The sequence below is a fragment of the Pleurodeles waltl genome, chromosome 4_1 (assembly GCF_031143425.1).
Source record: "Pleurodeles waltl isolate 20211129_DDA chromosome 4_1, aPleWal1.hap1.20221129, whole genome shotgun sequence".
Classification (NCBI taxonomy): Eukaryota; Metazoa; Chordata; class Amphibia; order Caudata; family Salamandridae; genus Pleurodeles; species Pleurodeles waltl.
Window position 1 is genome coordinate 198,979,283 of NC_090442.1, and position 13,070 is coordinate 198,992,352.

At 41.4% G+C, this 13,070-nt stretch overlaps 1 protein-coding gene across 6 annotated transcripts in view; it reads right to left on the minus strand.

The window, feature by feature from the left end:
• The window catches only part of WNK1 (WNK lysine deficient protein kinase 1), a 669,373-nt gene that overhangs the window by 181,149 nt on the left and 475,154 nt on the right, over positions 1 to 13,070 (minus strand). For all 6 annotated transcript variants that reach the window (XM_069228121.1, XM_069228119.1, XM_069228120.1 and 3 more), the window contains exons 14-17: positions 4,752 to 4,925; positions 4,598 to 4,655; positions 2,759 to 2,899; positions 1,044 to 2,476 (exon numbers count right to left, since the gene is read on the minus strand). In XM_069228121.1, the coding sequence (XP_069084222.1) occupies positions 1,044 to 2,476; positions 2,759 to 2,899; positions 4,598 to 4,655; positions 4,752 to 4,925 (1,806 nt within the window). The remainder of the gene's footprint in view (positions 1 to 1,043; positions 2,477 to 2,758; positions 2,900 to 4,597; positions 4,656 to 4,751; positions 4,926 to 13,070) is intronic.

A 13,070-nucleotide genomic window follows, 5' to 3' on the forward strand; every position in this document is an offset into this window, starting at 1 on the left:
GCTGGGTGTTTCAGGAGGGAAAGTTGTCTCAACATTACGGTAGAAATTATTAATCTACAGGTTTCTGAAATTAAGACAGGTTCCTCCATTCTTAGCTGACAACCGTTTAGGAGGCGTTTCAGTAGATGGTCCCGCTTATGAGATCGTTTAGATTCAATCTTTTACTTCTGAGGCCCCACTGGTCCTTTTGAAGTTTCAAAGCTAAGAACACTTATACATATGTAGTACAGGCTTACAACATGCTTAAAACACAAGTAAATACACGAAAGGCGTGACAATTCAGAACATCCCAAGCACAGGGTTTTTATCTGTTTAAAGAAAAAAGGGCATGTAACAGAAAATGATTCACAATACTGTAAAAAAAGTGAAAAGAAATATACTGGCTTGAAAAAGTAACTTGGGAAAAGGTGGGGTTCAGGAATGCCACTTTAAGACCAGATTAAAAATGGAAAGGAGGACAGTACCATTGGAACCGGGCTTTTAGATATGCAACCTCAGCTAGGACAGAATGCACCCTTTGCGACTATAATGGAGTACATTTGTGTGTTATTAGAAGTACTATGAAAAATATAGCAGATTTTAGAACTTAAAGATTTTCTGGTGCCCACAATCATGTAATGTTGAACCTTTCTGGAACAGTGCAGCCTTTAGTAGTACTAGGGCAGGGCCCAGTTCTTTACCGGCAGGATCTCTGGCATAAAAATTGGGCACCTAATGGGAAAAAATATATTCTTACTCATTATTTTTCTAAACAGCTTGAAGATCCTCCTAATTCTCAAGAATTATTCTTAGGTTTTTTCAACAATGAAGGGCTTATATAAGAAAGGTTTCTCATAGCCACAAAACTATTTACAGCGCTTCTCATGCAGCATAAGAAAGAAAACAAAAGGCAAAAATGCACAACCCCTTTGTTCGCTAATTCTATAAAGTGCACTCAACGGGGTACCTGGTGTTTGAAACTCCTTCACAACCAAAAAGTATCTCCAGCTGGTAATGAGAAGAGGGATTTAAGAAAAACATTAAAAATTTTGCAGTGATCTTACCGGTATCCTGTTTAATGGCGGTTTTGTGGAAGGAGCTGCCGGTTTTCCAGAAGTTGTGATGCTGTTTGAAGCCAGCACATTGCTTGATGGGGTAGTAGCTTGTCCAGGGGGGAGACTAGGTAATACATCTGCTGAGTCAGCTGAGGCAAGGGAGAGGTTTATAGGTGGTGAACTGGTGTTCGTTATCACTGGATTTATCAATGCAGTAGTGGTTATGCTGGGTTGCGCAGCAGCTTCGGTGGATAAAGTGGTCTCCAAAGATGCAGACACATGTGGGGCGCCAGCAGTGTGTTCCTTGAAGAGAGATCGTAACTTTTCATCCAGAGTTTTTATGTCATCGATGCCAGGAGCTTTGGTTAGTGTATCCACATCTCCCTCCACACAGTGGGTGTGAGGCTGATTTGGAAGAGAAGCTGACTGAGGTTGCGTATGTACCACTGTCTGCTGTACAGCAGGTGGATTTGAAACTGGAGGTAATATTACTGGGGCATCTGGCAGAGAGCACATTGGAATTGGTGTGGTTATTGTCCCCTGGGGTAAAACGGGGGTTGTTATAGATGACGCAATCTGTATGGGGTGTCCCCCAACAGGCTGTGAAACATTTGACACACCTGCTGCTGCCACTGCGGCATATGTTAGTGGTGCAGACAGAGGTAAGGTCATACCAGTTGTGTTGCGCATATGTGCACTATCTACTGTTTTCTGAACACTCTCTGGCTGAAGTGGAAGAGTGCCTGAAACTATTGTGTTTGCAAGACTATTGGCAGATATATTGCCAGTAGTCTGTACAGCAGTATTTGACTGGATATTAAGAAGAGGTGGTAAGGTAGAAGTCTGTGGGGGGTAAGATGAAATTTGTTGTGTAGGTGGAGAGGTCAAGGGTGGAGATAAAGCACCTGGCACAGAGACGCTTTGCCCCAGTCCAGGAATCTGTTGAAATGGTGGAGATGTTACACCGGTAGCCAATGGGGCAGTTCCACTAACCAGTGTAATGCTTGACAAAGATGTCATGAGCACTGAATCAGCTTTGGAGGCATCAGCACTGCCCACAGTACTTCCAATTTGGGGTGGGACGGACGCAACAGAAATGGAATTTGGCACACTGGTGCTAGGAGCAATGCCAGTAATAACTTTTTCAGTAGGCTGTGTGAGAACAGATTGTGTGACTGGTGGAAAGGCTCCATTACCAAATTCACTCATGACAAGTTCAGACATGTGAGGAAGACCTGCTGTAGTTACTGGTAAAGGTCCCAATAAGCCAGTCACTGGAGGGAGAACAGATGGGAAAGGTGGCATGTCCTGATTAAAGATTGGGGGAGCTGTGCTAGGACCTTCTGTCACTGCCACTTGTTTGAGTTCAGAAAAAGCATGCTGCAGACTGACAGATGATGCAGACTGGGACAGATTAATTCCAGGACCACAAGACACAGGAACTGAAAGAGAAACAAAAGAATGATTGAAACATACGCACGTCTTGCCATAACCTCTAACTGTATTTAGAAAAACACTTCTCTAACAACCACTCTATGCAAATACAACATGCATAACATACAAACATTGGAGACTTGCCCAAATTTATAAGAGACATTCTGAAACAAAATGTTATCATTTCTATAAGGTGCCATCTTGCAGATTCATAACTTTAAACTCGCAACTAAGAACGAGAAGAATTACATTTGATGACTAGGGAAGGGCTTTCATTTGGAATAGCTTACCTGTCACTGGAATCTCTTTTGGTATTGGGCATGAGGGGGTAAAGAACTTTGGCTCCCGTAATCGAGACTCTGGCACAGGGCTAACTAAAAACCTTCTTCCAGCAGAATGGACAACTTGGGTATGGGAGCTGGGAAGGATACCTGTATAGGAAAATAGGATAACACTTCATTAGTGTTCACAACATTACCAAGCTGCAAAGCTATTATTACACGCACTTGATGTCTGGCACCGCTTCCATCATTAATGAGTGATCACAAAAAATGAAAAAATGCCAATTATTGTGAAGCCAGTCCAATTATTGATTCCTATATGTATTTACCAACATTAAGCAAGCCATCCCACCTGGTTTATTAAGATGAGAAGCACAAGTTCAACATCAGTTGTTATGCACAAATATGTTACATTTGTAATGAGAGGCAAATACATTTGGTGGTGAATGCAGGTATCATGCAATAAAATAAAAATAAAAAGTGAAAATGAGTCAAAATTTAAAATACCAATACGCAAGATAAAAAGCAAAACATCAGATGAGGAAATATTGTTGGCCTTGTGGTAAGACCAAAATTATTTAGAGCAGGTTATTGTTATGCACAGGGGCGGTGGCTGGTAGTGTAGGACGTGAGATAAGCAAAGCTGCAAGAGTCTATGCACTTACTGTGTATGTGCTGTTAGCTCTTGTGGGGGAGGGGGACTAAGTACATTTTGCAGTGCTGTAATGGGGTTAAAGTCTTTGGAAAAAAGTTAATATGTAGACATTGTTTCGAATGCAAGTTATTAGCCAGAGTTGAAGGGGGGAAGTTTATAATACACTGGGCAAATAAATGGTCAGTGGCACCAGGGATGGTAGTGATAAAAGACAGACAAGAAAATGGTCTTTGAGAACCAAATGGCATTTTTGGCAGCAGGCTCGCAATCTTGAGGTGAAGGTCTAGCTGTGAAGCACTCAGAGAACGACCACCTAACATAGATAGAGAACTATAATAGATTGATAAGTGATGTCTATGTCGCTCATCAGCGGGTCAGCTCAATGATATGCTGAGGGCCACAGATGGGGATATTAACACGACCATTTGATCTCGCAAAATGGAAATGGGGCATAAGATAACTGCTTCATGGCATGGTGGATGTCTGTTGTTTAGCCAACCTGCCACTGCCCATATGAAGCTCAGAGAATATCTCTCCCTGAGATGACAGACATGAGTTGAGTGAAAATCCTTTCATCAAAGAGCAGATGTGCCCAGCCTGGCTGAGTGCCTCCAGAACCCAGAAAACCTGGAAACAGGCATTCTCATGGGAAGAGTCAGAGTTTGCAGTAGGTCCTATTCTCATAGAAAGAAATTAATTACTTCACTGTAACTACATTACTCCAACACTGATATATTTCATAAACTGACCAGTCCCTCTATGGGACTGGGGGAATACAATCAGGTCTGCTGTTAATTTCATTAACATCCAGTCTTACAATGGGTGTGTGTGGTTGCATGTACACTATCTGAATGTGCTTTCTGTTACAAATAATGCAAAAAGCATAGTGCTGTGCTAGTAGATGTGACAATCTAGATGATAAGTTAAATATCACAGGAGGTGCTAGATTGGTCAGTGGTGAGGTAAGGAGTTTTATGGGGCCTCATCATCAAGCAGCAAAAATAAATCACTATCTGCAGGTTGTATGGACAAGGTCTTATATTCAAGAAATTAAGAGCATACTTTTTTGGTGTTGGTTAGCCAGTTGGAAATATGCTACATACACATGAGATTTAGTGTCCTGGTTCTAGTACTGGTGGTTTTGTGTAGCTTCTTTAAACGTTTATGAGCGAAGTAGACTTCATGAACCTTACCCATATGTTGCGGTAGAAAAGATACAGTATCTTGCAAACTGAAATCACCATCCAGTTTCTAAAATTCCAAAAATCAAAAAATATATTGTCAACATGGAATGATGTAGTCTTTCTAAACTTGACAAATTGAGCAGCAGTGTTATTGTATTAATACCTCAGACTCTGGGTAATAGGCGTCATCCCTTGTCTGTATATTCTCCAAGCCCTGATCTCCTTCTGGATCAACACTGCCATCTTCACTCAACATTTCATCTGCTTTCTCAATTATGTCTCTCACCTGCTCCACAAACGAATCTCTCTCAGAAGCCAGTATAAATTCGTTTTGCACCTGGGGATATAAGATAAGTATACATTACATAAACAGTAATTACTATGCAGAGCCTGATCATAAGTACAATTGTTTTGATCGATAGAAATGCTAATATGTTCTGAAAAGCAATACAATGTGTAATAAAACTACTACTTCGAATTAGTAAAGTCAGCAAGATAACCCATTATTAGGTTATGGGGAACACATTGTTAAGCTTTTGTTTTAGGATTTAAAAGAAACGTATTTGAAAAGATGACACAGTAAAACACAATAATGCAATTTCTCTTTAATACCCTTCATTCAAAACATGAATTCTTTAAAAACAAATCTAACAACCCCTCTCTTTCTCTCTCCAATTCAACCTTACCAGTAAAGCGCTGTGCGCAGTCTTCTATAAAGGAGCCACCAATATACTGACTTCTAAACTGGACATCCTGCTCTCCTAACACAAACCTAGAAACCTTTATCCCAGAGGAATCCTCTATACTTACAGCCTATAAAGTGACAGTGAATACCATTCAACGACCTACAAATACTACAATATGCGTAATTCCTAAAAAGGAACTCTACCAGCCCCCCCACCAACCTCAAATTTTACTGTGAAAGTCCTACCTACTTCCTGAGTTCCGAACCAAATGCCTAACCCTCCTAACCCAGAACAGAAGCCTTTATCACATGTGACTCCTAAATACCTACTGACTGTAAAGTGTCATTGCATACCCCCTAACCACCTACACATTGCTGGCTCAGTCTCTCCAGTTTCTTCCCATTAAAGATTGCGGCAAAGACCTCCAAGACTCTAAAGAGTTGGCTGCCTTTCACTTAAATGGTTTGTATTTATCCACAAAAACGTTTCTTTGCTGCTTCGAACAGTGTACCCCTAAATATCTCTTTTGACCGGGTCTAGAACTAACTTTCAGAACTGGAGGGAGAACTTCTGGTGAGATATTAAAAGGAGGCATTCGATCTTGGTCTTGCTTATCTTATCTGTTGCATAGGTAGTAAAAGCCTTTATTTGCAGAGCCGAATTTGTATTGTCCAAAGTAGGGGTCAAAAACAACACAACACCTGTGTATAATTTTATTTTAGTAACCCCAGATAGAGTTGTTAAAATGTGACTACTCTGGCAAAACAGCTAAGCCATCAGCTCTATAAAAAGGCAAACAACAACGGAAAGAGGGTGCAACCTTGCTGGATCCCGGTCAAGAACTATTTCTCCCACCTGAGAGTGGCTGTTAACTGACTGAGCCATACTGCCATGGTAAAGGAGCTCGAATTGAACTTGTGAGCTGAATAGGAACTAACAATGTATCCAAGAGTATGGAAAAAAACACTTCCAGCTAACTGAAGGCCTTCTCTGCATCCAACAGGGCAATAGATGCCGGTACAAAATCTGTTGAAACCAACATAATAAATTTGGCCATAAATTAAGTATTTGTAAACAGAATGCATCAACTAATAAAACCTGTTTGGTCTGGAGCTATAAGGGGACCACCTCCCCCCCAATTTGGAACGATTCAGACACTTGCTCAACACCCAGGAGTCAAAGGATCTGAAGGAACTGAAGAAAAAGCTTTATAAAAGTCAGGGCCTAAGCCACCCTCCCTTGGGTTCTTAACAATGATGACATGATCTACTCTCTCCAGTAACTCCTTTTCAGAAATCGGGCCGATTAAGCTAGAGGAAGCTTCAGCTGTCAAAATAGGTAATTGAAAAGTTCCTCGATCTGTTGTTGCATGACAACCCCCACTCCATCTCCCTCCAGCTACCTTCTCTCCCTGATACAGAGTTAATAATAATCGTAAAAAAACCTGTTTGGGTTCCCTGATCTCTTTAATAAGCCAGTTAGCACAAGGGTTCTTGACTTGCAATATCAGGTTCCGATTCTGAAGAAGGGAAATTTGTAGGTTGTTTCTTAGTCCGGCGAGTCAAGGAGGGTTTTTTCTAGATACTAATAGTACCTTGGAATAGAAGTAAATTAAATTTCCAGTGTATATAGAGAAAACACAGGTAAGCATGCTTTTTTTTTTTAAAGCTCATTAAAATACACTTATTTTATTTTTGTTAAATATAATTTAATATATGGTTTTTAATTTGTAAGTTTTTTAGGGGGCTGTAAAGGGCATCGATTTTCCCATAAGTAACTTCAAGGCGAGCGAGTAGCACCTCCATGAACTACTGCATACTTTTAAATGTAAAATTTGTAGTTCTGTAAAAAAAACACACATACTTTTTCATTTAACAAAAACCTAGCACAGGACCTTAAACTGATACATGGAACTTTCTAAATTAAAAAAATGGGTGGATTCGCGTTGTTTGAGTCTGAACAAAGAATACAACAAATTCTTTGTGGTAGGATTCGAGAAAATACTTGTAGAAGTTAAAAATACCTGCTCTACATTACTTGAAGGAAGATTCATAATCAAACACAAGGATAAAATTAATGCATAGGGAGAATAATTCAAGACCCTTGTGTTCATGAGATCCCAAACTACCTCAGGAGTATTAGCGATCACACGATGGTGTTGAGGCCAAATTAACCACTGACAGGTAAACAGCTTTGAGGAACCTCAGCTAGAGCTGGATTGGAAATAATTCCTCAAAGCCTGGCACAACAAAAGGACAATATAAAAAAGCTTCAGACAAATTCATCATAAGCAGATCATTTCCTTACCGGAAGTGTTTGTTCACTCATAACCTTAGTGAGTTGGAGGATGACTGGATCTATTTCATAGCTGCCCTTGTATTCACCGCCAACTTTTCTAAGTAGTTGCAGAATGTCACTGCCCACTATACTGTATGTTGTAGCTAAAAAATTGACACATCCAGTAAGAATGTTTATGGTCAATCCTCTATCAAACTGCAGATACTCCAACCCAACGGTCTGGATCCAGAAACTTTCAATAGCTCCCCAGCACTATCAGGTGACAACACTCCAGACCCTTCTCTGAATGTGATGTCATGGAGTAATTTAAAATCCTACCATGCAAGCATTTGTCTGTTCCCATTCTTTTCACCAGATCTTAAGAGTAACAGACAAATTTGACAAAATGGAAGAGCAAAGACAGTTTACTACAAAGGAACAAACTTGGGGTCTTATCAAAATTTACACAACCACTTGGAGGTAAGCTGGTGGTGAGGAAGATGCGTGCAGAAAGAGAGTCCATTGCAAAGATCACCACCAAAGGCAAATAACATTTTCTACATATGGATTCTTCTATCCAGAAATTCCTCACATAGGGAATTAAAACTCAAGATGTTCCCCCCAATAGGTGGGTCTGAGAAAAGGATTACACCAGTTTCGCAGCATGGACTTGGCAAAATGACCATCCCTGTGGACTTGGGCTCCAAGGCAGAAGTGAACACTCATTGACAATGCCAAAGAAGCAGTCTTCTGTCTGATGCAATAAGCTCAGAGGGCTGCAGGAGGTGCATTTTTGGCAAGAACATTGCTCAATCTAATACACAGGACAGACAATCCAAATGGAAATTCCCCTATTGTTAACCACTTTACCCCTCTTATTCCAGGCAATTTAGAGCTCTGTCAATGCAGAAGCCAAGCGGTTCATATGGGTCCTCGTTGGTGGGATGAGGAGAAGGGAAGATTATCAGCAGAGTAGTCAGTTGGTGAACATGAAAAGGAAATTCTGCACCATGCTAAAAAGATACCCTTGTAAGAAGCACCCCACTTGTCAGAAAAACAACCAGGTGAGTGGATGAGAAACCAAAAAGGCGTGCAGCTCGCACACAAGGAAGACCACTTTTAAAGTAGGGAGCCTTGAAGGATAACTGTGTGTGGGCCCACATGGACAGCCCATCAAAAAACAGAACCAGCGGGGACACACAAGGGTTAATTCCTTCAGGAACTGCAACACACAAAAAAAAATCTGACTGGCAACTCTTCTCAGGGCCCACAGAAAACTCCTATTTGGCCAAAGAAAGTGCAAATTACAAATAATGTCAGACAAAGGGGCCTTCTCAGCACATCAAGGAACATAGGCCCTCATTACGACTTTGGCGGTCTTGTCAAACGACCGCCGAAGCCACGGGTGCCACAATACTGCCAGTGTTGGCGGTATGCGTGGCACCCTATTATGACTTTTCTGCTGGCCAGCAGACAGAAACAGTGTTTCTGCTGGCTAGCCCAGTGGAAAAGTCACATCAACAGTGAGGCCGGCTCGTAAAAGAGCCGGCGGCAATGTTGATGTGCAACGGGTGCAGCAGCACCCGTCGTGTATTTCACTGCCCATAAGTCGGGAAGTGAAATGCGCGATAGGGTGCAGCAGCACCCGTCGCGTATTTCACTGCCCATAAGTCGGGAAGTGAAATGCGCGATAGGGCTGTGCCTGGGTGCCCCTGCAATGCCCATGACAAGTGTATGGGCAATGCAGGCGCCGCCCTGGTGGATTATTACCGCCTGGCTGAAGATTGGCAGTATCCAGGTGGGACCGGCGGTATGATCGTGGCAAATGCGCCAGGGTCATAATACGCCGGTGGAATTACCGCCAGTGTTCTGACATCTGCTGGGGTCATAATGACCCCCATAGGGTGGGCCAATGGCTGTAATTCACATATTTAGTGGAAGCTCAGTGAGCAGCGTAGAGGATGAATCCAATATACTAAAATGTTATGCTCCATATCTAAGAACAAATGTGGAGGCTGGGGAGAGTCAGTCCTAGCAAATTCCCTCCAATAACAAGAGGTGGCCCGCCTTACAAAGGAAGAGGGAATGGGGGCGGGGGCGTGAAGGCAAACAGAGGAAGGGCAACTCCTAATACTAGACTGTGACCCACTGCGGTGCAATCAGGATTTAAAAGGATCCAAGCCTTCTCACTCGGACCACTGCACAAATCTGTTCCAGTGACTTCCATGAACAGATTTTGTAGCTAGCTTTTTTTGCAGTTATGAGGTTTACAAGTTCATCAGGGAAGGAAAATAATTGGCACTGCTCAATCTCCATGTATGCAGTGGCACCATTAGAGATTTGGAGATCAGGACCCGACCATCCTGCTGTGAGAGCAGGTCCACCATGCTCAGGAGAGAAAGAGGTGGCAGAATGCTGTACAAAAAGAGCAGCGTACCAGATTCTCCTTGCCCAGTGTTGGGCAATCAGGATCTGCTTTGCTTTATATTTCCATACCTCTATAGTAAGGCTTTTGGCAGACGTTGTAGCAGAAGGAATGCATGCAGCAGGCCGAGACCATGCATGCATTTCCCTGGAAATTACTCAGAGAGAAGTGTATAACACAAAACCGAACACACATCTGTTTGGAGTCATGGCAAAGAGTCTCAGGGATGGACGAATCAATCTGGAAAAGGCCACCTCTGCCACTGCAGGGTATAGTTCCGACTCAGTCCTTTAACGAGAGGCAACCAAGCACCCACTCATTGAGGGAGCATGCCTCCATAGGCTGCCACAGTTGCTTAGCCTACTTCCACAGGAGAACCGCCTTACAACATAAGGTCCATGACCTCATGTCTCTTGATGAAATGGACTGTGGTGGTGCTGGCCAAAGGGATGTGAATGGAGCTCCCTGAGACGTGACGAAGAAATTCCTTCACGGCAAGGTGGTAAGGAGAGCCCTTGGAGTTAAACTAGATAACCTAGCAGTCATTCGTGACCACCTCCCAATCAACAGAAAGAAGAACACAGCAGATTGCCAGTCTCACAATTAGCATATTGTGTTTGAACATAAAACAATGTTTATGGCCACAGGGACAAATAAATCCTTAACCTGGGTATATGTCTGGGCCCTATAAAGATAATTCATATCAGCTAAGTTGTGACCTTCTCTTGTGCCCCTCAGATTATTTATTTTTTCAGCCTACTTTCAGGTCAGCGCAGATAGCAATTCCAAGCATGGTGGTCTGATTGGCTTGGGATTGTTAAAGGCACAGGGCAGATGGGGTGACACCAAGGTAGCCCATTTATGGGCACTTTTGCAGTCACAAAAATAGGAGGTGCTGAGGGTGGAGTCACTGGATGACCAAGCATGAAGGGACCAGTCTGGCACCGGTGACTGGAACATAGGGAACTAGAGTCACCCTATATGTATCAAACACTGTCATGACGGAGCTTGTGTGGGGTCAGCTATCGGAGCAAGACATTCTGGCTAGATCTTTGGCAGTTTTAGAATCAGTTCAGACAATGAGGAAGGTTCTGGCACCTTGGCACTGAAAGGTCCTTGGAACTTTCTTTCCCATGGCACTGTGTATGTTTCTTGCTTGGAAGGCCCTCTTAAAAGACTGTTCTCTATGAGTGGGCTTTTCTGCAGGGGACGCTGTATGCTTTGCTCTGTCCATCAAGCCTTTGCAGAAAATTCTTCCTTGAATTTCTTTTGGCCCTTCAAGTTCCATGCCATGTAGTTGTGATACTAGCCAAGGCAATTCATGCAGCTGACATATGGCTCTGATAGAGGCATCAACTTGTGGCAAGTATGTCAGGACTTGAATACTGAAACTTTTATGGTTTACCTAGATGTAGTCCCTGAAACACTAAATAGGATGTGTTGATGAGGTGCAGAAAAACAGTAACTGAAGTTAGTGCAATGGCACCTAATATATCTTGGTGTTATTCCAAACACAAGTGAGGAGCAGCAAGCCTAAATGAGCAGCCCCTCCCCTTTGTCCCAATAACAACAGATGCAAAAGATGATGCGCACATACTATAAACAATCGCTGCTCAAAAGTGTGCAAGTCAAACATATATAGTGATTCACCATCCAAAAGTAAGAACATAAAAATCCAATTAAGGTATTCACTGTTTCATATCTTCTTTATTTCTTTTCAAAGAATGTCACATGGTTTCAAATTCTAAATGTTACAGCTAAATACAGAGCCAACGAGTTTTGTTTACCACTGTAAACTTCTTAAGGGCTGTAATATAACACACACATAAATAGTGTGAACAATACCCAACAAAGTGACACACATAACACAAAAAATCTTCAAAAACATGTTAAAAACACAAGTTTGTGTTTGACAAAGAATACCACACAAGCCTGATGCCTATTTATGTATCATTATTGTGCAAATTCAAAGTGTGAACAACACAAATTGTATTCCAAACCATTGATGCAAATCAAAATGATTCTTCCTCAAAAAGACAGAAGGGAAAGAAGAGAAACATGAGATGTACAAATAATCTCCAACGGTATTACAAATGTGCAATAATTTACAAAATATACACAAATCAATTTATATGAAAAAAAAAAAAAAAAAAAGAGAACCAAATCCATAAAGGAAAAAAAGGGGTTTATAATAAATCTTTAGCATACACACAAGTAATCCTATGTATCCATACTACATTCCTACACTAATGTTTAAAATAATTAGTTATGAATACCATTCGAAGCAAGTATCGCCAATATGCCATAAAATGATTTCCATCAACGTATGTGCCCCCACGAGTAGGTTTTTCATTTGTATATGGGGGGTCCCAGTTTTATTTCAAACACCGATCTTATATATTTCAGACCAGGGAAGCACCCGACTAAATAATACAAATGCTGCAGAAATACACTCAAAAGAGTATACAAGCAAACAATGTTTTCACGTTTATTTTAGGAAAGTAATGTGTGTTTTAACGTAATGTGCTCTGTTAGTAGCAGTTTTTGGTAATATTCTCCTCCCCCGCCCGACCTTCTCGTTTTCCATTCCCGCTCTTTCATTCGTTTTTGGAATTTTTCTTATAAGACACTTTTCAGTGTATTTATACAGGATTTATATCACTTTGTCAGGTGCTTTTCATTGGGGCGGCCTGGTCCGAAATATAAAGGATCAGGTGCTGAAAATAAAACTGGGACCCAGTATACTAATGAAAAACCTGCGCATGGGGACACAAATTGATGGAAATCTTTTTTTGACACATTGGCTATACTTACTTCAAATTATATGTATAACTGGATATTGTAAACATTAGTTAAGGAATGTAGTATGGATGCATAGGATTACTTGTATGATTGGTAAAAATTTGGTAAACCCCCTTTTATCTCTTTCATTGATTTGGGTCTTTTTTCTTTTTTCATATATTTTGATTCATGTATATTTTGTAAATGACTGCACATTTTGTAATACAACTGGAGATTATTGTACATCTCAGGTTTCTCTTTCCCATCTGTCGTATTGAGATAACATTTTGATTTGGTTTAATGTGATGGAATA